A 25,658-nucleotide genomic window follows, 5' to 3' on the forward strand; every position below is an offset into this window, starting at 1 on the left:
CATGATGAGAAATAAATTTTTAGTGTTTTCTGTCAGATCTGCTGTTTCCATTCTTTTCATTCCTTTAAATAGAAGCATGGCTGATCTCTCTATTATTTGTTCCTCATACATGGTAATTGTGCTTGGACATTCGATTTGATATGAGAAAACACATAAGTCAATAAAAGCCAAAGTAATGTATAATGGTCTCAATTCTCTTTAACCTCCTACATCAATCTCCCTCATTGTTCCTTAGAAATCCTGGGCAAGTATATTGCCTATGGCCCTTTCCATTTATTGCTTCAATTCCTGAAATGTGACCTTTCCTCCAGCCCAAGAAATTTTTTGCCCTTTTGATATATTTAATTTTTTTAAGTTTTGTTAAAGTTAGTTAGTTATAGTTGACTTTTAGAAATATAATGTTCCAGTACTGATTCCACCATCAGTGTCAACTTCGCTTTATCAGTGTTCCCAGGTTCCTCCCCTCCCAGCCTGCCATCTTGATATGTAGAACTTTAAAGTTTAGGTCTCATGATTTCAGTGTTGTTGACTCTGTGGTTTGAATATGTAGCTCTATCATTCTTTAACAATACCTATGTACCTGAATCCCCTTGATTCCTGCTCTCTCCCCACACACACACACATTCCTGTTGCTTCTCATTTGTCTTTTCTCTCCCTTCCTTCCACACTTTTCATTCTCCTTATACTCTGGGGCCAAGGGTGAGCTAGGCATTTTCCCTTTAAAACATTGCATCCCCTCATTCAGGGGTCCTCAAATTTTTTAAACAGGGGGCCAGTTCACTGTCCCTCAGACCATTGGAGGGTCTGACTATAGTAAAAACAAAACTTATGAATGAATTCTTATGCACACTGCATATATCTTATTTTGCAATGAAGAAACAAAACAGATACAAATACAATATGTGGCCCGCGGGCCATAGTTTGAGGACCACTGCATGATATACAACATATAACTGGTATCCTGTGTTTATCATCATTCTTCTGGCTTACTTCATTTAACAATATCTTTCAATTTCATCCATATTACAGCAAATTGCATGATTATATCATTTCTTTCACTGTAGTGTTCCATTGTGTATATATACTACAGCCTCATGATCTCCTTATCTGTTGTTGGACACCTAGGTTGATTCCATATCTTAGCTATAATAGTGAGTTCTGTAATGAATAATAATATGCATACATCTTTTTGAATTAATGTATTTCTGTCCTGGGAATAGAAACCCAAAAGAGGAATTTTTAGGTTATAAGGCAAGTCATTTCTGAGTTTAATGGGAAGCCTCCATACTGTTTTTCCATAGGGGTTGGGCTGGGTGACATTCCCACTAGCAAGGTCTGGAGGTATAGTATAGTGGGTAAGGTGTTTGCTGTGCATATGGCTGACCCAGGTTCCCTGAGAACTGCCAGCAGAAATTCCTGAGTGTAAAGCCAAGAGTAAACCCTGATCATCTCCAAGTGTGGCCTCAAAACAAAAAGCATTCCCACTAGGAGTGGGATGAAAATTTCTTTTTCACCATATCACCACCAATACAAACTGTCCCCAGTATTTTTTTTTTTTTTTTTTTTTGTGGTTTTTGGGTCACACCCGGCAGTGCTCAGGGGTTATTCCTGGCTCCAGGCTCAGAAATTGCTCCTGGCAGGCACGGGAGGACCATATATGGGACGCCGGGATTCGAACCGATGACCTCCTGCATGAGAGGCAAACGCCGTACCTCCATGCTATCTCTCCGGCCCCCCCCAGTATTTTTTTTATATGTGCCATTTTCATTGGTAGAAGATGGTATCCCATTGTTATCTTGATCTGGATTTCCCTAATAACAAGTGAGAATGAGAACTTTTTCATGTGACTGTTGATCATCTTCTAGACTTCCTCAGAGAGATGCCTGTACATTTCCTCTCCCCATTATTGGTGGAGGTTTTTAGATTTATTTTTGTTGAACTTTGTGAGTACTTTATGTATCTTGGATATCAACCTTCTATCTTATGTGTTAAGTGCAAGTGCTTTCTTCCACTCAGCTGACTTTTACTTTTGCCCATGTTTCTTTTTTTTTTTTTTTTTTTTTTTTTTTTTGGTTTTTGGGTCACACCCGGCGGTGCTCAGGGGTTACTCCTGGCTGTCTGCTCAGAAATAGCTCCTGGCAGGCACGGGGGACCATATGGGACACCGGGATTCGAACCAACCACCTTAGGTTCTGGATCTGCTGCTTGCAAGGCAAGCACCGCTGTGCTATCTCTCCAGGCCCCTTGCCCATGTTTCTTTTGCCATACAAAAAAATTTTAGTTTGATGTAGTCCCATTTTTTAAATTTTATTATTATTTTTTTTTTGGTTGTTTGGGCCACACCCGTTTGATGCTCAGGGGTAACTCCTGGCTAAGCGCTCAGAAATTGCCCCTGGCTTGGGGGAATCATATGGGATGCCGGGGTATTGAACCACGGTCCCTCCTTGGCTAGCACTTGCAAGGCAGACACCTTACCTCTAGTGCCACCTCTCCAGCCCCGCATTTTTTAAGTTGTGATTCTGTAGCCTTTGCCAGTCTTCGGATTCACTTGTTGATTCACCATAAATTTAATGTGTGCATTTAGGTTGTTAATTTTACCTTCCTCTTCTTTCCGTATGTAGGTCTATCTTGCTATGAGTTTGCCCTGTCCCAGTAATTGTTCCCTCATTATCATTAGTCTCAAGGAATCTTTTTATTTCTTCCTTGATTTCTTCTTTAATCCAACAGTTACTTAGCAGCATGCTTGTTCAGTCTCCAGGTGCTAGAGTTTCTCCATGTCCTCTCTTTCTGGTTAGTTTCTAGCAGCATTGTGGTCTGATTCTTTTATTTGTGAATTTGTGTAAATTGGACTTTTGTCCTAATATGAATGTATTCTTGAGAATGTTTCTTGCACTAAAGAAGAATGTGTATTTGACTTTTTGAGGATAGATAGTTCTGCATAAATGCATTAGTCCCAGATCTTCTAGTTCCTCATTTAGGGCTTTTGTGTCTAGTGAATTTTGTCTAGTGAATCTATCTAGTTGTGAGAGTGGTATTTTGAAGTCTTTCATTACTATTATTGTGTTTCTATACATGTGTTTCTTTAGGTTTGTGAACAAAAGCCTTAGAAACTTTGCTGATCTGCATTTATTTGGTGCATATGTGTTGATTAGAATGAATACTTTTTTATTCTTTGATGAATAAGTAGTGTCCATCCCTGTCTTTAATTTTTTTAGATTGAATGCAATTTGGTCTGATATAAGTATGGTTGCCTCTGCTTTCTTTTTATTTTTCCATTGGCTTGTATAACTGTTTTCCTCTGAGCCTGTGTCTATCCTGTGATTTTAGAGGTAAGCAGCAAATGAATAGATTTATCCCTCGACTCTGCCTTTTGATGGGAGAGTTTAGTTCATTCAGGAATATTATTCATATAAAGGGTTATAGTATCATTTTACAATAAAGGGTTGTTGCTTCAATAATAACCTATTTGGTTTATGTAAGTAGTCTTTTAGGATCAGTTTAGTTATTACAAATATTGTCAGCTCTGGTATAAAAATATTTTTATCCCGCCCATCTAAATGAGAGCTTTGCAGGGTAGTGGACTCTAGGTTAAAAGTTTCTTTCATTCAGTAATTTGTATATTTTTTCACTTTTTTTCTCACACACATGTTCCATTTCATATAGGAGACCTGTTGTGATTCTTATGTTATTTTCCATAAAATTACTATTTTCTTCTCTCTTGCTGCTTTAAGAAAGTCATCTCTCTTTTTGGCTTGACTTTTTTGATTGCTGTGTCTTGGTGTTGGTCTGTCTGAGTTTATTTTGTTTGGTGCTACTTTGGCCTCTTGAATTTGAGCAGCTGCCACCTTCAGAAAGAGGGTAAATTCTCAACTATTACTTATCCTACCACTTGTTCCCCTTTTCCTTTTTACTCACCATCTGGTGTTTCTATAATTCAGATATATATATATATATATATATATATATATATATGAATATATATTTGTTTTGTTCAAAAGTACCTTATATGGTCTTCCATTCTTATATTCTTCTTTGCTTTTTGACTTCCTTATCAATGCTGACTAGTATTTTGTCTTCAGGTTCATCTATATTGTTCTCCCTTGTGAGATTCTGCTACTGTGGCTTAATTCGGGGATGTTTAATTTTAGAAGCTTTTGGTATTACTACAAGTAGTTATTAAGAACTAGAAATAAAAATTTAAAAAAAGAACTAGAAATATGTACATGGCATATTTAGCCTTCCTGTCCCTATCACAATGAAAGTCTTTATAAAATATAAAATATAATGGTTTACTTACTAAAAGACAGTAATTCAATATAACTTTATAAGAAAGGACAGGCAGTGATGAAGTTTATTTAATTTATGGTTTTATTAGAAGTTTTAAATTTGTGTTGGCTATTTTTCCCCATATTTAGGAATTTAGAGTTTGAAATTTTTTAATAAGCTAGAGAAATAGAATAGAATGATAAAGGTAGAATTATTTAATCTTGGTAAGATTGAGTTCTCTTTGCAAATAGAATTCCAGAGCCAAAAATCTTGATAATGATTCCCTTGCTATTCATCTCAGTTAATATAGCTCTTATTCTTTGTTGTACAGATTTTGTGATCACTTTTATATTCCTGTGGAGAAAGTATGAGAAGGAAACAACTGGGAATGACTGGTTTTCATATTTGCATCGTTCTTTGCATATACTTTCCTCAGGGATCAACATGAGTAATCTTTAACAGGCCAACCTTTTTTAATTCTGTTTTGTTTTGCTTGGGGGCCACATTTGTTAGAGCTAAGTGCTTAACCCAGGCTTTGTGTTCAGGTATCACTCTTAAAGGGACTCAGGAAAACATATAGAGAGCTTCTGGGGTCAAACCTGGGCCAACCATGTACAAGGCATTTAGCTTACCCACTGTTCTATTTCTCTAGCCCCTCATTTACATTTTTTTTTGGGCCACACCCGGTAACGCTCAGGGGTTACTCCTGGCTATGAGCTCAGAAGTTGCTCCTGGCTTGGGGGACCATATGGGACGCTGGGGATCAAACCTCAGTCCGTTCAAGGCTAGCGCAGGTAAGGCAGGCACCTTACCTCTTGCGCCACCGCCCGGCCCTCATTTACATTTTTAAACTGAAGTTTTCATTGAGATAATTGTTTCCATGCAGTTGTAATAAAAAAAAATAGAAATGCCAATTAATGTTTATTCTGTTTACCCAGTAAATGTATATTTTTTATTTTGGAAAAATATGGTACAGTATTAGTATGATATTCATACACACTTGTTTGTGGTGTGTTAAGATCTCACTTTTTTTTATTATTATTATGGCATTGGGGATAACAACAGCAAAGCCTCCAGGTATTGAGCAGTCTCAGGGGCTTCATGCTTCCAAAGCAAGTCACCTGAGCTGCTAAAAGGCCCAGTGTTGTGTATCTTAATCAAAAAATACTAGCTAACTCAAATGAATAAGCAGTCTTTTTCTGTAATAGCTCATATTTGTTAAGGTTGAAACATTCCTAATTTACCATTTTAAAATTATTCTTTATTTCTTTTAGGTCACGGGAGTTTTGGATGATTGCTTATGTGATATTAATAGCATCGATAACTTCAACACTTTCAAAATCTTCCCCAAAATTAAAAGATTGCAAGAGAGAGATTATTTTCGTTATTATAAGGTATGGTTATATGTTTTTCATTAATGCTAAAGATTTTTACAGATATCTGTAGATGAAAAATTTCATAATCCTTTGAAAGCTCATTTTGAGTTAGGGTGATGATACCCTAACTATATATTTCTTATCACTAGTATATATTAAGTATTCTAATGAAAATCCTGTTAATCCTTTTGAACAGTAAGAACCAGAACTTTCTACATAAAAATGGTGTGTTCTTCATGTTCCAGTTTTGATTTTGAGGCAGATTTCTCCTCTACACTCCTCGACCACTTCTGCTTCTTTTCTTGGTTACTTCTTCATTTTCTTCACTTCATACTTCCCTCTGTGGCACCCTGACCATCTGGTGTGGCATTTAAAGGATTTTTACCCGTGAGCCTCTTAGACTATCCTCTGGTCCTACACAGGATCATATGGCTTCCAGTTGAGAAGCATTTATTTAAATTACTGTTTTTCAGTTGCCTGTTCACAGAATAATGTTAGTCTGAAAGTATTAGAAAGTTAATCACCCCAAAAAATAAAATAAAAAAGAAAGTTAATCCCACTCTGGTATACCTCATTTAATGTAGAGCATTGGTATCCTTATAATACTTTTATTTTTTCTGGAACTGAACAAATCATTCCTAGGCTAGATTCCCTAGGAAGTGAGTGGGAAATCACTTGGGCAGTGATTAATTTAGAAGAGGTTACTTAGAGACTACTCTTGGAACCAACAATTTAGGAAAAGAAGGGAAAGGAGATCAGGACTGGGCAAAGGGAGAAATAAATCTTTGATGCACCCTCATTGAGGAGGTGTTCCACTGAGGATTTTTGTTTTTAATTTTTAAATTATTAAAATTGAATCACCATGAGAAACCCAGTTATAAAGTTGTTCTTGGTTGAGTTTCAGTCATACAATGTTCCATCATCCATCCCTTCACCAGTGCATATTTCTTGACACAGTGTCCCCAGTTTCTTCCCATTCCACCCCCCTAGCCTGCCTCTGTGGCAGGCATTTTTCTTCTCTCTTTCTTTGTCTCTATCTGTCCATCTCTCTCCCTCCTTTTCTGTTTGGGTAATGCGGTTTGCAATACTTCTACTGAATGGGTATTATGCATATCACTTAACCTACTCTCAGCATCCAGTTCTTGTCCGGAGTGATTATTTATAGCTATCATTGTCATAGTGGTATGAATGAGCTGCCATAGCTGTCCTCTTGAGAGAAGAGGTAGGATCTTGACCTTTATATTCCACATCAGCCATCCCTGTATCAAAGCCATAATGGTGACCTTTGGCAAAATGGTTCTTTGCCACTAAGGTTGTTTGCAACATTTACAGAAGCTGGGATAATAAATCTCTTAGTCCTGAAGGTTGATGTAATCAGAGTCTTATCACAGCCCATTATTACTACTCAAGAATTATTCAAAGGCACAGTTTTGGATATATTAATAAGTTTGAGATGCCTGTGAATGTCTCTGAGACATGTGCTTGCTTTGCACACACCCAACCTGGGATCTTCCAAGGTGACTAGGAGTGATCCTAGAGTAAAGAGCCAGGAGTAAGCTCTGAACACCAGTTGTGGCCCCAAACCAAAAAACAAATAAACATATAACATTGTCAGTGCTAATACACACTTACTAATGTTAACGCCTTTTTCCTCTCAAGGTCAATTTGAAGCGACCATGTCCTTTCTGGGCAGAAGATGGCCATTGTTCAATAAAAGACTGTCACGTAGAGCCCTGTCCTGAGGTAAAATGCATGTGAAAAGTAGTAAAATGCATGTGAAAAGTAAACTAATAGAGTGGAGACAAATAGCTTTCTTTTGGGTTTTTATGTATATGTGGATTCTTACCTTATGCTTATATTAGTGAAACTTGAATTTGTCCTCAAATTCATGTACTCTTAGCTTATTTAATTTAGTAAAGATTTATTATTAAAAAAAATTCCTATCTGTCCCCTTACAAATCCTATTTCCTTCCCTTTATTCCCAGAAAAAAATTTTCTCTTTTCATGTTGGATTTTTTTTTTTTTTTTTTTTTTTTTAGTTATTGGGTCAATCCGATAGTGCTCAGGGGGTGACTCCTGGCTCTCTGCTCAGAAATCGCTCCTGGCAGGCTCAGGGGACCAGGCTCAGGGGACCATATGGGATGCTGGGATTCGAACCATTGTCCTTATGCATGAAAGGCAAACACCTTACCTCTATGCTATCTTTCCAGCCCCTCATGTTGGATTTTTAAATAAAGAGAAAATTTTCAAATCTTTAGGAAATTTAGTAGGCTTTTCATATTGAACTCAAATTTGTCATGATGCAGGTTTTTTTGTTTTGTTTTGTTTTTGTTTTTGTTTTGGGCCACACCTGGTAGCACTCGGGTTACCCTTGGCTCTGTGCTCTGTACTCCTGGCAGTCTCAGGGGACCACATGGGGTGCTAGGAATTGAACACAGGTCCATCCTGGGTTGGCTGTGTGCAAGGCAAAGGCCCTACTACCACTGTGCTATCTCTCCAACCCCACGATACAATTTTTTAAATTTTTTTAATATATATATTTTTTTATTGTAAGAATTTATTCAAGAGACAAAATTGATTAACATAATGAGGTAAACTAACATAACATAATATAGTGACATAACATATAATATAATTGATATAATAATAATACATGTAAGTCAAAGAAAGTTTCTGATTAAAAACATATTTTTTTTTCCATAATGGCTTACATATCTTTAGCAATCTGTAATTTGAAGCCTAATTGTGCAGGTCATTTAATTTTTAATTTTCAGACTTTACATTGCTGACAAAAATTTTACATTGTGTTTATGGCAACAACTAGGTTTATTTCTTGCTTCATTTTTATGATTAGCTTCGCATTTCAAGAATAATTGTTTTCTGTGAGTTTTAATCATGACAGTCATCCATGGCTCCCCATTATTTCTAAATATCCTGTATTAAAATTTGATAATTGTTTCTTCTGGCATCAAGCCTTTTAGAAAGCTACAAATGATTGTTTATTTTAGCATCTTATACCATATTAATTAGAGTATGTACAGAGTATGTATGTGTAGGATGCTTTGGTTAGTATTTATTACATATTGTACATTCAGAATCTTAAAATGACTATAATGCCATGGAGGTAAAAATTAAATTTGAAAATATTTAATATAAAAATATGGGGAAGTTGAATGGCACATTGCTAAACAGTGCAAAGGTTAAACTATGTTCTGTTTTTTCCAAAAGAATAAATAAGATTGAAAAACCCTTAGCTAGTCTCAAGAAAAATAATAAGAAAATCCAAATAAATGAGATCAGAGATGAAAGGAAGGAAATTACAACAGATACTTCAGAAGTATGAGAGATTATGACCAAATATGCATTACAATGAACAACCTAGATGAAATCTTGAAACTTATTAACCTCTCTAAATTGAATCAGGAGGAAGTAGAAAATCTGAACAGATCAATAGTAAGGAAATTGAAACAATAATTAAAAATCTTCCCAAGAACAAAAACCCTGGTCCAGATGAGTCATTTTTGAGTTTCGTATTTGACTGTGGTTTTAAAATTTTTTCCAGTTAGCTATGATGAAATGTTGACAGTAACTAAAACCTTAATCTTTCATTGGTTAGGAAAATATTTTTTCATAGTCATGATTATTTGCATCCTTTAGCCTGAAGGGAAACTTAAATTCTGAATATTTAGTTAAGATTTATGAAATATTTTAAATATTAACTTTATAGATTCAAATTAGTGTCCTGCTTTGAAGATAAATCAGGGGTTATATATATATATATATACTTTTATGTATGCTTTTATATTGATAATAGCTTAAAGTATGTTTATGCTATGTGGATAGATCTGAAGAGTACTATGCTGAGTAAAGATAGGAGAGGGACAGACACAGAATTATCTCTTTCATATGTGATATGTCAAGAAACCTAGTTAAGGGTATGCCCAAAGGCAACAGAAACTTGAGAACTAGTCTTGAAGAGGAGGCTTTATCAGAGTAGGGACATGAGGGGTGAAAGGGGATTGGACACTGGGTCAGTGGTGGAGGAAAGTAGACACTCTGGTAGAGGGTGTGGAGCTGAAATGTTTTACATACAAAACTCTACCATTAACAAATACTCTCTGGCCCTATCTTACTTTCTATATTAATCTAATGTTGCCTAAAGTTCATGATAATGGAGAGCAGAAATTGAAATTATATAACATTTTTAATAATTTCATAGTTTTAATTTCATAGTTTTTAAAACTATTTCTATAGTAAGAAAGTTTATGAAAAATGAGTTTTTAACCTAAAAAAACTATGTACGTATTAAGTAATTTATTGAGAGTTGTAGAGCTGACTTGGATACTTTGACTTCTACATATCATTTAATTTTCTGCTGACTTACAACAATCTATAGAATTAAAGTATTTAATTGAAGAATTAAATTTATGTTTATAAATTTTTAGAGTGCAATAACTTTAAGAACTTTTATCTCAAGTGTGCCAACAAAATTTGCATAAAGTGTGTATTTCCTTCTCACTGAATAAAAGTCTTTAAATAAGTCAACAGCTTTACTAATTTATAGAGAAATCTAAAAACATTTAAAAATCACTTTTTTTTTTTGTCCTCTTTAAGAGTAAAATTCCAGTTGGAATTAAAGCTGGAAGTTCTAATAAGGTGAGTCACATCTTCCCTGTAAATTTGTTTTCCTATTTATTGATAGAAGTTTCAGAACAGAATTGTCACCTAGATAGTTGGCAATAGATACATCTTATCTCGGGATCCCAAATCCTTATTCTTGCAGCAAGAAGAAAGATTTCCTGTTGTTGCAATTAAATAATATATTTTGGAAAGATTTTATTTCTGCTTTGTAGAATCTCTTTAAAAATACAACTGTAATGTCATATGGTCTACTTAGTGATTTTTTTTTACCATGTATTTTTTTTTTTTGCCTACTGTTTCAAGTAGTCAATATATTATATTCATGAATATATTGTGCATAATAAGCAATTGTCAAGCTATTTTGAACACAACATTTTGGAGGGGGTCCACAACCAGTAGTGCTCAGGGCTTAACTCCTAGATCTACGCTCAAGGGTTATTCCTGGTAGTACTGGGGGATGCTGGGGGTCGGTCCTGGGTCAACTAATGCCCTACCCAATGTTCTAGCCCTTTGGCCCCAGAACACTATACTTTGGGGGTGGAGGGCACACCAAACGGCTCTACGCTTTGAAATCACTCCTGGCTAGGAGGACCATATGGGATGCCGGGTTTAGAACCCTCTTCCTGGGCCAGCCACGTGCAAGGCAAACACCCTACCACTGTGCTTCCACTATGGCCCTGAACAGTGTACTTTTTTTTGTTTTGTTTTTGGGTCACACCCAGGAGCGATCAGGGGTTCCTCCTGGCTCTATGTTCAGAAATTGCTCCTGGCAGGCTCAGTGGATCATATGGGACACCAGGATTCGAACCACAGTCCTTCTACATGCAAGGCAAATGCCTTGCCTCCATGCTATCTCTCCGGCCCCAACAGTATACTTTTAAATGGGATGAAAACGTCCCATTTTTGGAGCTTACTGCTTCCTTTTTTTGGGGTATATACCATAATTTTGCTATCCTTGTGTTAACAGTTTACATCTGAAGGCTTTCCACTACTGTACATTTAACAGTTAAGATTATCATACTTCCTTCATATGCATTTTCTTCTGTGTGCAATGCTAGTTTTATGATCGCCTCCCCTTTTTATTTTAGATCTTACACTGTTTCCTACCTTTCCAGAGTCAGCCAGCCCTACAAAGCTGATGTGTATTTTGTGATACTTAAAAAAAAACTACCATACTTTTTTCTAGACACTTCAGTTTTTTGTTATTATAGTGATGCAGTAATATTTTTGTCTTTTGTGTCATGAATTATATTTAGAAGTAAAACTACTAACTCAGAGTATGTCTATTGCAGCATTACAATGCTTTAAATAACTTTTCTAAAAGCAAACAGATTTTTTTGTTTGTTACAGTCTCTTGGACCTGGTTTCTTTTTTTTTTTTTAAGATGTGCATTTTATGGCTTAACATTGTCATACTAGTTTTCCAAGAGGATTTTTTTTAAGTTTATATTTTCTCCCCTATGCCAGTGCTAATTAATCATATATTTGTAATGCATTTGCTTTTTCAGTAAGTAGAACTTGGTATTACAATTTGACTTAAATTTGTATTATAATTTAAGAATTTTGATAGTATAGGATGTTCGTATATTGAGTGTATAGCATCCTTGACAGATTGACTTCTGTCATTGGAACTTGAAATAAAGAGAAAAATAATCATTACTAAACTTAATATGAATCTTCCTTTCAGTATTCGAAAGTATCAAACAATACCAAAGAATTTGAAGATTGTGAGCAAGCTAATAAGTTGGGAGCAGTTAACAGCACATTAAGGCAAGTTTTATTTTAGTAATATTAAGAACATAGCCTCTTATTTATATCAAGAAATCTTTTCTTCTTATACTTTGATAAAACATTTAAGTTTCAACTAATTTTTAAAAAGAAAAGTTACATTTATCCTTGGTTCTATAATAACTTTGTTTCCTTATCTTAGTTGATTTTCTCTTATTAGATTGAACATAAATTCTGTATATAAAATCGAAAGTGACTCTTAAAAGTTTCAAATTTAGGGACTGGAGAGATAGCACAGCGGTAGGACGTTTGCAAGCGGCCGACCCAGGACCAACAGTGGTTCAAATCCCAGCATTCCATATGGTCCCGACCGTGCCTGTCAGGAACGATTTCTGAGCAGAGAGCCAGGAGTAACCCCTGAGCACCACCGGGTGTGATCCAAAAACCAAAGAAAAAAAGAAAAAGGTTAACATTTAGGAGCTCGAGTGATAGCACAGTGGGTAGGGCATTGACTTTGCACGTGGCCTACCTGGGTTTAGTTCTCAGCATCCCATATACCGCCCCCAAACCTGCCAGGAGTAATTTCTGAGCACAGAGCCAGGAGAAAACCCTGGCTGGGTTTGGCCTCAAAACAATACCAAAGGTTGTGGTTCAAGTGGTAGGGCACAAGTATTTCATGTATATGGCCTTGGGCTCCACATACCTTTGGAGTGGGAATAATGAAAAAGTTTAGATTACCTAGATAATTAGTAGGGTTATGAATCGATCTTCAAAGACTGCAGAATTAACTTTTTATGTATCTATAGTTCTTGATTGTTACTGGGAAAGGATCTTGAAGCATAATCAACCCGTATCTTACATTTTTAGTAATGTTATGATTAATAAGTTATTTGGTGTTTTTTTTTGTTTGGGCCACACCCAAACTCAGGGGTTACTCCTGGCTCTGCACTCAGATATCACTCCTGGTAGGCTCGGGGGACCAAATGGGATGCTGGAGATTGAACCCAGGTGGGCCGTTTACAAGGCAAATATCCTGCCTGCTGTGCCCCCATGTATTTTTTTTACTCTTTCTTTCCTACTTGATCTAACTTCAACCTTGCATTTGAAGGTTACATAAATAATTTGCAAGTAATCTCGTATAATTTAACAACTGAACATATTGTTAGGAGTAGAAATAGAATATTACAATTTACTAGAAATGTTTTTTTTTTTTTTTTTTTGGTTTTTGGGCCACACCCGTTTGACGCTCAGGGGTTACTCCTGGCTATGTGCTCAGAAATCGCCCCTGGCTTGGGGGGACCATATGGGACGCGGGGGGATCGAACCGCGGTCCTTCCTTGGCTAGCGCTTGCAAGGCAGACACCTTACCTCCAGCGCCACCTACCGGCCCCATAGAATTTTTTTTAATTTCCTAGTTTTGATTCACATTTATATGTCATGATTGTACTTATGCAGCTAACAGTTTTATTTATTTATTTAATAAAGTCAATATAGAAATATTAAAATAATAGTATAGCAAACACCATATATCCTCTATTCCAAATGAGTAATATTAACAGTTTGTGTGTGTGTGTGTATGTGTGTGTGTGTGTGTGTGTGTGTAAGGGTGCACACCAGCAGTGCTCAGTTTACTCCTGCCTTTGTGCTCAGGTATCACTCCTGTTCAAACTATTAAAAACCTTTAATAACTTTTAATTCCACTCATTCTATAAAATCTCTGCCTTACCTTACCTGTACAACATCCTTAGTATTCTCTGACTCTATTTTCTATTCCTCTGTCTTTCATTACTGAACTTATAGTCATAATGGTCTTCTTAAAATAGTCCAGGCATACTCCTGCCTCAAGGTCTTTTTACTTATAATATACATGCCTGGAATACTTCTTCCCCAAATAAAAGTCATTAATTAATGAGTTCTTTGTGAGTTCTTTGCTCAAATATATCACTGTGTCCTTCTTTGGGTCACCTGATTATTAATAGAGTACAACAGAGAACATATGGGATGCGGGGATTAACCCTGTTTGGCCACATTTAAGGCAGGCATTTTACCCACTGTACTATCACTCAGGCCCTGTTGCATACAATTTTGGGAGGGGAATTGGACTATGCCCAACAGTACTGGGTATTGTTCTCTTCTCTGTCCAGGGGGTTCTCCCAGCATGTTTGAGAGACCATGCAGTGTTAGGGCTTGAACTGGAACTGGCCACATCCAAAGAAAGCTCCTTACTCCATGTCTCTGTTCTCTATCCCATATTTTTAAGAAAAGAGAAGTAACAAAGATAAATAGAACCCCCTCCCCCATGTTATATTCCTCAATCCTGTTTTAATCACTTCATTGATTCATGTTTTTTGTGTGGATGTATAAATACACAATTTTTTTCCTTTATGTAAATGAAGATTTTTTAATACTGCACTTAATATTATTGTAACTTTCTTTTACAACTTTGATAGCACATATACGAAACTTCATTTCATACTGACATTTAGTTGTCTAGATCTGTCCATGTCAAATCCAAGAGATTTGTTCTATTCTTTTTTTTTTGTTTGTTTGTTTGTTTGTTTTTGGGCCACACCCCATGACGCTCAGGGATTACACCTGGCTACGTGCTCAGAAATTGCTTCTGGCTTGGGGTACCATATGGGATTCTGGGGATCTAACCAAGGTCTGTCCTGGATCAGCTGCTCTGTTGCTTCGGCTCTTGTTCTGTTCTTTATATTGATGAATGATTTTCAGCATATAAGTATACCATATTTTATATTTCTAATTATATACAAGTGGAATTCTAGGTTGATTCAAAGTTTGATTGTTTTGGTGGTTTTTTTTTTTTTTGACATAAAAATGTAAAATTGCTAAATCTTCATTGCCCATTTGTAACTGTTCTTGAAATTGCCTATTTGCTTTCCAGTGTCCTGTTGGAAACATATTGTCTTTGGTGTTAAAAAGTGTGAAAGAAGTTCAGAGAGATAGTGCAGCGCTAGGGCGTTTGCCTTGCACGCAGCTGATCCAGGACAGACAGTGGTTTGAATCCCTGCATTCCATGTGGTCCCCTGAGCCTGCCGGGAGTGATTTCTGAGCGCAGAGCCAGGAGTAACCCCTGAGCACTGTTGGGTGTGACCCAAAAGCCAAAAAAAAGTGTGAAAGAACATTTCCCATATATTTGATATACTATATGGTTTTTCCCATATATTTACTGAACATTTGAGTTCCTTTAATGTGCATCTATATAATATGCCAAGCACTATATAATGTTATTAGGACTATGGCAGTGTGTATGGCAAATTCCTGTCCTTATGCAGCTTAATCTTAATTAGGGAAGATATACACTAAACATTTAAATTATGTGACAAGTAATACTATAAGTGAACTGCCAGGGAGGAAAATTAAGCATGGAGGAATAATATGGAGGTCTAAGGGGAAAGCATCTTATACTGTTTGTGAGAGAAGCTCCCCTCTAAAGGTTCATGGGTTCCACCAGTGGTTCCCAACCAGGCTATTGGTTCACACAAAAGCCTAGGATGTAATATTGCTCAGGAACTACAGTGACAAGGATACCCAGCTACTAAGCTATCTCAGGGACTTTCAGGACCATCCTCTGTGATGCCTGGGAAGAAACATGTGGCACTGAAAATTAAACTGGATCCACATGGCCTACCCACTGTACTCTATTATTCTGTAACCTCTGTTGTACTCTATTAATAATCAGGTGACCCAAAGAAGGTCACGGTGATATTATATTTGAGCAAAGAACTCACAAAGAACCCATTAATTAATGACTTTTATTTGGAAATATGGGAGAGCCTTATGCAGTTTAGTTTTGAGCAGTCGATAACAATGGAAATGTTAAGAAGTGCTAAGACTTCTAGAAAATGTTAGGGACTACACTTCCCAATTAACCATGTGTTTTCCTACTCAGATGCCAGCATCCAAAGTTAGACATGAGTTTGAGATGTGTTAGCAGAAATTAGCTTTGTCTATTTAAGTAAATTTATTAACATGAATATGTTACTTTAATTGGTAATACTATTGTATAATAAGAATGTTACAGTTCTTTAGGCCTGAATATGTTCTTTGGGGGATAGGTGGATAGTGGAATACTTTGATGTGGAGGATTTGTCTAGGAGTGGTAGTACGTACTTTCCTGTGGTTTTCCAGAATGGTGATTTGTATTTTATTGTCACTACCAATACAAGAGGTCCTCATCTCACAAATTCTCAACAATTGAAAATATAATTTAGTTTAGTTTTGGATCACACCCAACTCAGGATTTATTCCTGACTCTGCACTGAAGGATCACTCCTGGTAGGACTTGGGAACCACAAAGGGTAGGGGGATTGAATCTGTCCACATGCAAGGCAAACACCCCACCTCTATTGCTCTGGCCTCAGAACTAATTTTTAAGCAGCTTTACTGAAGTATAATTGACATACAATATATTGCTCCAATTCAAAATATACAATTTGATAATACATTCACAAATATTAGCACAATTGAGATTGTTGTTTCTGTTGTCCACAAGTTTTCTCATGACTCAGGCAGTCTTTCTAGTCTATCCTTTCTTATCCCTTCAAAATTGAAATTTCCCATCTCAAAATCCTATTACTTTAGGTCTGGGGAGATGCCTTATATACTGAAGCACATACAGGCACAAGGCATGGTTCAATTCCCACCATTTCATGGTCTCTTTGAGTACCAGACTGCGAGTTCCTTAGCACTGCTGTGTATGGCAACAAAGACTACTACTTTAAGTCAGCACTATGTTTATAGGAAAGCCTGTTTTAAGCACCCAACATTTTTGTGTAAATAGTTTGGAATCCATCTTCAGTTTGAGTTTTAGAAAAGTCATATGACCTCTAAAGTTGTCTCTTCTAACTCATAGGAATGTCCCTCTGCCAATTTTATTAGGATTAGAATAACATTGTTTATATTTCACTACCATGGTTATAGGCAGGGTTAGATGAAACATTTAGTAAAGTCTCATCAAATAAAGATCCTCAAGGAAAGAAGTTCTTCTAAATTAGTGTCTAGGAAAAAAAATAGAAATTTATGAAATTTGTTTGTTCTTTATTGTTTCTTTATGGAAGACTTACCTGATTAGTTAGTTGTAAGTAGTACTTAGGCATTCTTATTTTATATTATTTATTTAAACAGACAACTATGATATATATCTTTCATTAACTTTTGTTAAATTAATTATTCCTATAGGAGAAAAAAAGGTCCCACAGTAAATTGAATTGGAAAAATTTATTGATATAAAGTTGATGTATTGCAACCAGCCTTATAACTTCTTGCAATCATTATATTCAGCAGTTTCTCAAGTACAAAATCAGTTCTTGGCTGTCACAATACCACAGTGAGGAATAACCTGTCTTATACTTGGTACAAAAAATTTTACCTTGTTTTTTTTTTCCTTTTGTGTAGTGATTAAAGAAGGATAATAATTATTTTCTTATTGTCTTGCCATTTCATATTAAATATAGGCCCCCAAAAGTTAGAATATTGTTAAAGTGAATGTAGGCCCAATTAATTCACCAAAATGAATATAGTTCTTCCTTTGTCAGTTTTTATAGTCAAATTTTTCTTTTTCTTTTTTTAATTTTTTTTTAAGTAGTGGGTGCTGGCAAGGCTCATACTTTATTTACCATTGGAATCACATTTCTCGACTTCAAGTCAGTAATTTCAATCAGATTTTGTAAAATGTGAGTTATTAATAATATAAGTAACATTGGTATTATCAATGAGTACCATGTTGAGTGGGAGATTAGTAGAAAATCAGTAGTTAAAAATTGTATTTTGGATCTTAAAGTCCAGAAGCAATTTTTCATTAAAATAATTATTAAATTCATTTCATATTTTAAGGGGAAACTCCCCACAATTTCTAAATAAATTGTGAAAAGATCAGCTTAATTTTTGTGCTTAGCTACATTTTATGCTTACTTACAAATTAATTTTCTAGTCAAAGTCATTATTATTAAAGAAGAACTAATATATTTTTATGACTTCCTCATTCTGTCATGTCACTACTAAGTGAATTCGGGTTATATTCTTTAATAAAGTGACCTCAGATCATCTATATTTGATTATATGTAATACAGTGTTAAGAATTTTAATTCCAAATTTAATAATTTTTCTTCTTCCTCCTCTTCATAGTAATCAAAGCAAAGAAGCTTTCATTGACTGGGCAAGATATGATGATTCACAGGATCATTTTTGTGAACTTGATGGTAACAAAATAAACTTTTATAATAAAATATATAATTTTATCTATTTTAAGACATTGAAGCTAAAGAAAATATAATCAAAGTTCTAGCTTTAACACACCTGGATTTTGCTGTGTGGCTTTTATTCATAATGCCATGTTTCAGGCCCTTTGTTCTAGGTTCCATAGTTACATTTCTAATCTTTTAACTACATTATATATATATATATAATATATATATATATACTGAGAAAACTGAATCTCAAAAACTGATTTGCCCCTGATCACACATACAAGTAGCAAGAGAATCAAGAGGGCTCAATCCTAGATCTGACTGGATCTAAACCAGTATCTTTCCTTTATTGCACACCATATTTTGTAGTTCTAGTTAGGTATAGTATACCTGTATTATAATGTTCACACTAGTTCTCAGCACACTAACATAAAGACACCTCCCAATTTTGGTGAGGTCTCAATTCATTTCCCTGTTTTCCTCTTTTAAGATTCTCCTCATGTTGCACAAACACAGGGCATTGTTCATCATTAATGATCACATTTCTTAATTTGAAATAACTGAAGTGACTTCTGTATGTTCTAGTGATTTATACATATAAAAATTTTAAATGGTATAGTAGCTATAAGTCAGTTTATTATTTCAGCTCTGAAATCATTAAAATTTGAGTTTTGATTCTGATGAAAATTTAGATGAAAATAAATCTAAAGAATATATTCTTCAGTTTCCTGGAATAAATTTGTAATTCCTTGCTCTCTGCTCTTGTGTTGTTAGTACTGCTTGAAAGGAATGTGAATCCCAGTAACTCAAACATGTTTTTAAATAATTTAGTAGTTTAGGGTAAGTTATTTACCCTACCTTTATATTTTACTGTTTTTATGCATGGTTAGCTTCTTCCTTTGCTTCAGGTTCTGCTCAAATGTCACCTCCTCAGAAAAACCTGCTGTTACCTTCTTTTTTTTTTTTTTTGGTTTTTGAGCCACACCCGGCGGTGCTCAGGGGTTACTCCTGGCTGTCTGCTCAGAAATAGCTCCTGGCAGGCACGGGGGGACCACATGGGACACTGGGATTCGAACCAACCACCTTTGGTCCTGTGGTCCTGGATCGGTTGCTTGCAAGGCAGACACCGCTGTGCTATCTCTCCGGGCCCTGCTGTTACCTTCCAATATTAAACAGTAGCCACTGTCACATCTGTCTTATATGCTCTGCTTGCCTTGATGTTCCCACAGCATTAAAAACTCTCAGTATTTAACACACTACTTGATGTAGCTATTTGCTGCCCATCTTCTCTAATGAGATTGTGAAAAATGTTTGAGGACAAGGGCCTTCTCCTTTTTATTCATGGCTATATCTCTACTGCTTGGAGCAAAGCCTAGTACTGGCTCAATAAATAGTTGCTTAATATAGTTTGCCCATAAGTAACCTAAATTTTCTGATTACTTTTACTTTTCCCGTAAGACACGATCATTAATAAATTAGGAATACTTTTAAAATAAATGTTTTAATTGAAGCACTGTGAGATACAGTTACAGTGTTGTTCATGATTGAATTTCAGTCATACAATGTCCAACATCCATCACAAGTACACATTTTTCACCATCAATTTTCCCAGTTGCCCATCAGCCCTCTTCACCTGCTCACATTCTGCCTACCTCTTTGGCAGACATTGTTCTCTCTTCCATTTTTTTCTTTTACACACTGTGTTTTGTAATATTGTTACATAGAAAAAAAATTTTTTTTGGTTTTTGGGTCACAACTGGCAGTATTCGGGGGTTACTCCTGGCTCAACACTCAGAAATAGCTCCTGGGCCTGGAGAGATAGCACAGCAGCATTTGCCTTGCAAGCAGCCAATCCAGGACCAAAGGTGGTTGGTTCGAATCCCGGTGTCCCATTTGGTCCCCCGTGCCTGCCAGGAGCTATTTCTGAGCAGACAGCCAGGAGTAACCCCTGAGCAATGCCAGGTGTGGCCCAAAAACCAAAAAAAAAAAAAAAAAAAAAAAAGAAATAGCTCCTGGCACTCTTGGGGTACCATATGGGATGCCATGATTCGAATCACCGTCTTTCTGCATGCAAGGCAAACACCCTACCTCCATGCTATCTCTCTGGCCCCGACCTGGAAATATTTTTAAGTAGTAGTTTGTAGATTAAAACTACTTGTGAGTATTAGAAGCTATAGATACTTGATTAATTAAACTTACTTAAAAAATAAATGAGTTTGGTATAGGGTGATGGAAAGTTATAGAATCAATCCTTATTACTTATATTAATATTTTAAAATCATTTTTCATAAGTTAAAGACTTGTACATTAGTTAATGCTTCCATTTATATTTTTAGTGATATTTGAGAAGGAATATCTAGCATCTTAGAAAATGTTTTGTGTCTTTATGACACCATTACTAAAGGCAATGAAAAGAAAATTTAGCTAGAGAAAAAGGTTTACTTGAAGGAAAAACATTAGTTCATTTGGTGAATCCTCAAAATAGTGTATTTTGATTCATTGGTAGTGCTTTGAATCCCTCGGGCTACTATAGTCAAATAGGAAAGCTTTATGAAGCAGCTTTGCAGAGAAAGGAAGAAAAAAAATTTTTTTTGAGAAAGGATGATTGTAGGAGATACACAAGAAGTAGTAGAATGATTGCTAGATCTGCATACAATTGAAACGGAGTTACAGAGTAAGAACATCTTAGGGATTAAAATTTATAGGTGATTCCAGATCTGAACATATATTTCAGCACTGATATATTTATATAGAAGTTCATTCTCTATGTGCTGTCACAAATACTTCTCACACTGGATGTCATGAAACTTGTCAGTATAATATAGAGGTGACCAGCATTTTTATGAAAATGAACAAATAGTAAATATTTTATATTTTATGGGTCACATGATCTTTAAAACACTGCCATAATCATGTGACAGCATCATCAGCAAATGATAATGACTTGTAATCCTTTAAAACTCTAATAGCAGATCATAGCTCACAAGCCCTACTTTTTTCTGATGGCTTCTATAGATGAAAAACCCACTTTTCCCTCAATTTTTAAAAGTATTAGAATTTGCAAAAAATTTTGGGGATCTTCCCAAGCAGCTTTCTTGAGGATTCAGGCACCACTCTCAGCAACACTGCACAGCCAGGCCAATTAGCTTGATGCTAGAGCCTGAGGATTTAGTGCAGCTTGGGTTCTATCAAAACTAGTTGTGTTTTTTTTAGCTAGACCATTGTATAGTTCTGTGGATGTTAAATTTAAACCAGAAAGTTACAGCCATTTACTTTATAAGCTCTAGTGAAAATAGTGGAAAAATATCTATTTAAAAATGTTTAATGTAAGTAACATCTTTGATATAATATATACTCACAAAGTAATTTTTTCAGGCCTGTGTTTAGGTAGTTATATAAATGAAAGAATTCACATAAAATTGTGATTTGAATATGATTAATATAGGTAGTTATATTCAGACTATGTACTATTAGGTCTTTTTATCTAGGGTAGTAAAATCTTACAAAATGATTAATATTTCTTACAAGATGATAGTTGTTATATTACTTAAGAGAGCATGAAAATATCTGAAGAAAAGTGAGGAGTTGTTTTGTTTTTTTTTTGAAGCCCGTAGTATTATAAATCTGGGTAAGGAACTATCAGAATTGTGCTAACCACTACCACAATAAGGTTAGACATTTCTTGAAAAGTGTAGCTTTATATGCCATGTGTGTTTTGTAATGCTCAATTTTAGGTAAACAGTGATTGGTTTTTTTATGGTTACTTCTTGTTCAGATGAGAGATCTCCAGCTGCTCAGTATGTGGACCTGTTGCTGAACCCAGAGCGTTACACTGGCTATAAAGGGTCTTCTGCATGGAGAGTGTGGAACAGCATCTATGAAGAAAACTGTTTCAAGTAATTAATTATATGGGGTTAGGGAAGAGGGAATAGTGACTAAAAGACAAATGGAAGAAGAGCTATGCATGTGTATTATTTTCTGTTGTGAAAAATATTTAAAAGGTAAGCCAGGGGCTAGGCTATGAATATATGCCTAGCATGTACAAGGGTTTGAATTTAATCCCTGGCACCATATTTTAAGCACTGCCAAGTATGGTCCTGGTGCCCCTGAGCACTGTAGGGGCCAAACATCATACTTACTATCAGACCTTCATCACTGGAAGCGTCTCTGGGAATAGCACTTACCTCTCCATCACCATCACCATTGAGTGTGGCCCCTATAAAAATATAAATAGGGTACTGGAGCAATAGTACAGCAGATAGGGCACTTTCTCTCTACACGTGGGGTCCAATCCTAGTTTGATCCCCATACCCCATATTGTCCTCAAAGTCTACCAGGAGTGATCTTTGAGTGCAGAGTCAGGAGTAAGTCCAGAATACAGCCTCATGCCCCTTGCCAAAACATATGGACAGGTAGGTAATCAAACCAGTTTGATTCATCTTTTGAGTTTTATGTTTTCTATTACAGGCCTCGATCTGTTTATCGTCCTTTAAATCCTTTGGCACCCAGTCGAGGTATGTTTTCTTTATAATTTTCTTACTTACGAAGATTATCCATAAAATGGTTCTGTAAGTAAGATTGAGGGAAATTTAACTTCATATTGATAAATATACATTGAGTGCCTGATATGTGCCATGCTCTGCCGTAAGATAAATTAGAGTATATGAATAATTTGCATCTATCAGATCTTTCCTGAGATGTCCATACCCTATCCAAATCAAGTCAGAGTCTTTGGGGTTAGGACGTCGGTACTGGTATACATACATACATACATACATATATATATATATATATATATATATATATATATATTTGGTTTTTTGGGTCATACCCAGCTGTGCTCAGGGATTACTCCTGGGTCTGCACTCAGAAGTCGCTCCTGGCAGGTTTGGGGGACCATATGGGATGCCAGAAATTGAACCTAGGTCCATCCTGTGTTGGCTGTGTGTATGGCAAATGCCTTACCACTGTGCTATTGCTCCGGCCCCTGTATTGGTATATTTTAAACTTGCCAAATGATGCCATTTTGCAGCCAAATTTGACATCCAGTGCCTCTGAAATTTTTTTCAGAGAACTTTTATTTGTTTAAATAACATAGCATTGTGAAAATATCAGATTGTGATCCTTGAGGTCAAATGTGAAGTCCAAGACATGAACTCTAGATAATATCAAGGTGCTGACACATGTCTTATACTTGATTAGTATAGATATTGAGAAGTTTCAGAAAATTAGGTTGCCTACCACAGTGCTCTCAATCTGTATTGTCTAAGAAGGAAGCCATTTGGACTTGGAGCAATTGAGCACATGAAATGTGGCAAAGCAAGTACAAAACTCAATTTACATGCTATTTCATTTGTTTCTTTCTAAAGTCTTCCTTAAAAAGTCTTAAAACGGGCCAGAGAGATAGCATGGAGGTAAGGCATTTACCTTGCATGCAGAAGGATGATGGTTCAAATCCCAGCATCCCATATGGTCCCCTGAGCCTGCCAGGAGCAATTTCTGAGCATAGAGCCAGGAGTAACCCCTGAGCACTGCCAGGTGTGACCCAAAAACAAAGCAAAAAAGTCTTAAAACATTTTTCTTTTGTATATTTGGTAGTATTACTTTTACTCTTCATCACATAATATTAGTCTTATATTGCTAGTGTTCCTTTTACTTTCTTCCCTGTCTCCTTCTCCCCTTCTTAATACACTTTTTTTGTTTTGTTTTATTTTGTTTTTTTGGGTCACACCCGGCAGCGCTCAGGGATTACTCCTGGCTCTATGCTCAGAATTGCCCCTGGCAGGCACAGGGGACCATATGGGATGCTGGGAATAGAACCACCGTCCTTCTGCATGAAAGGCAAACACCTTACCTCCATGCTATCTCTCTGGCTCCAGGCTTTTTTATACACATTTTTTTTTTTTTGGTTCTCCCCCTTTTTTTCTTTTGGGTTGCGTGGGGTCACAAGGTGGTCACAGTGCTCAATAGGATTCTTGATTGTGGTGCTTACACACTTGTTTTTGGTGGCTGTTGATATTATACACCTTTCTTTCCTTACAGTGCTTGGTACACAGAGATCAAGCACTTGATCCCAGTGCCACTGGGATCACATTCAGCATTTATGCAAGTGCCAGATACCAAAGGTGTAGCTCCATGCCAGCAAAACAGGTGCGGCTGACTAATTGGCTGTACTCTGCCTCCCTTTATTTTGTTTAAAATTTTTATTTAAAATGATTTATTATGTTTAAAATTTGTCTATTATTAAAAAGTTATTTTATGTGTTTTGGCATTTCTATGTGTACACAGTTGGAAGTTATTCAGTATAAAAATAGCCAGGCTTGATGATTAACTTCTAATTTTTTTATTTGTTCGTATTTAGCTGAGAATAGATTTAAGAAATAAAATAATTTGGGGCTGAAGCTTTTGCCTAGCACACGGCCACCCAGGTTCATCCCCAGCATCTCATATGGTCCTTGAGCCTACCAGAAGTAATTTCTGAGCACAGAGCCAGCAGAGTGCCACTGAGTGTGACCCAACTCCCCCAAAAGAAATTAAATATTCCAGAGTAGAATTTTTAGAAATCGGAGACTTATAAAAATTATCTAAAGTACAAAAGACAACATTCTGCTACCCTCATTCTGTCTTCATTTTCCAATTTCACCTAGCACATAGTTTAAAACAGGGGTCTCAAACTCAATTTACCTGGGGGCTGCAGGAGGCAAAGTTGGGGTGATCCTTGAGTGCAAAATCAGTAGTAAGCCTTGAACATTGGGGGGTATGACCCAAACAACTAAAACAAAATAAAAAAAGATTCCTCTAGGGCAGGGCCACAAAATGTTGTATGGAGGGCCGCAAACGGCCCGTGGGCTGCGAGTTTGAGACCCCTGGTTTAAAAGGTATACTTCAATACCTTTTTATACTTCTCATTTAACTTTTATTTTATTTTTTTATTTTGGGGCCACACCCAGAGACACTAAGGCGTTACTCCTGGCTCTACATTCAGAAATTATTCCTGGCAGGCTCAGGAGACCATATGGGATGCCAGGAATCGAACCCAGGTCGGCCACATGCAAGGCAAATATCCTACAGCTGTTCTCTCTCTCGGGGCCAGGCCCCCACTTAACTTTTAAAGTGGGAAATACAATGATCCATTTTATAGACCTATCAAACCTTAGAAATTCTTCAGTTCCATATTGTAGTAGAGAGATTAGTTTGCTGGAAAAAATGAGAGGAAGAATAATAAGTTATCAAAAGGGATGAAAGGAGAAGAGAGAAATACATATATATTTCTTATCACGAAGACAGTTTCTTTCACTCAAGTGACGTAGATTTGTTTCCTGGCACGATATAGATAGGCCTCTGAGACCTGTCAGGTGGTTCTGTATGCAGAACCAAACGCTGCTGGCTATGGAACCCCAAAACCAAATACACAAACACACACACACAAAACCAAATAC

The 25,658-nt window shown here is 36.2% G+C and overlaps 2 protein-coding genes across 2 annotated transcripts in view; one reads left to right on the forward strand and one right to left on the reverse strand.

Annotated features, from left to right (window-relative positions):
• Window positions 1–25,658, reverse strand: part of LGALS8 (galectin 8) — an 811,943-nt gene that overhangs the window by 240,145 nt on the left and 546,140 nt on the right. The gene's annotated exons all lie outside the window — the stretch shown is intronic.
• The window catches only part of ERO1B (endoplasmic reticulum oxidoreductase 1 beta), a 53,149-nt gene that overhangs the window by 5,667 nt on the left and 21,824 nt on the right, over window positions 1–25,658 (forward strand). The window contains exons 2-8 of the mRNA XM_049789042.1: window positions 5,541–5,660; window positions 7,302–7,385; window positions 10,257–10,298; window positions 11,970–12,052; window positions 18,158–18,231; window positions 21,995–22,115; window positions 22,687–22,733. Of these exons, the coding sequence (XP_049644999.1) occupies window positions 5,541–5,660; window positions 7,302–7,385; window positions 10,257–10,298; window positions 11,970–12,052; window positions 18,158–18,231; window positions 21,995–22,115; window positions 22,687–22,733 (571 nt within the window). The remainder of the gene's footprint in view (window positions 1–5,540; window positions 5,661–7,301; window positions 7,386–10,256; window positions 10,299–11,969; window positions 12,053–18,157; window positions 18,232–21,994; window positions 22,116–22,686; window positions 22,734–25,658) is intronic.

The sequence above is a fragment of the Suncus etruscus genome, chromosome 15, assembly GCF_024139225.1.
Source record: "Suncus etruscus isolate mSunEtr1 chromosome 15, mSunEtr1.pri.cur, whole genome shotgun sequence".
Taxonomy (NCBI): Eukaryota; Metazoa; Chordata; class Mammalia; order Eulipotyphla; family Soricidae; genus Suncus; species Suncus etruscus.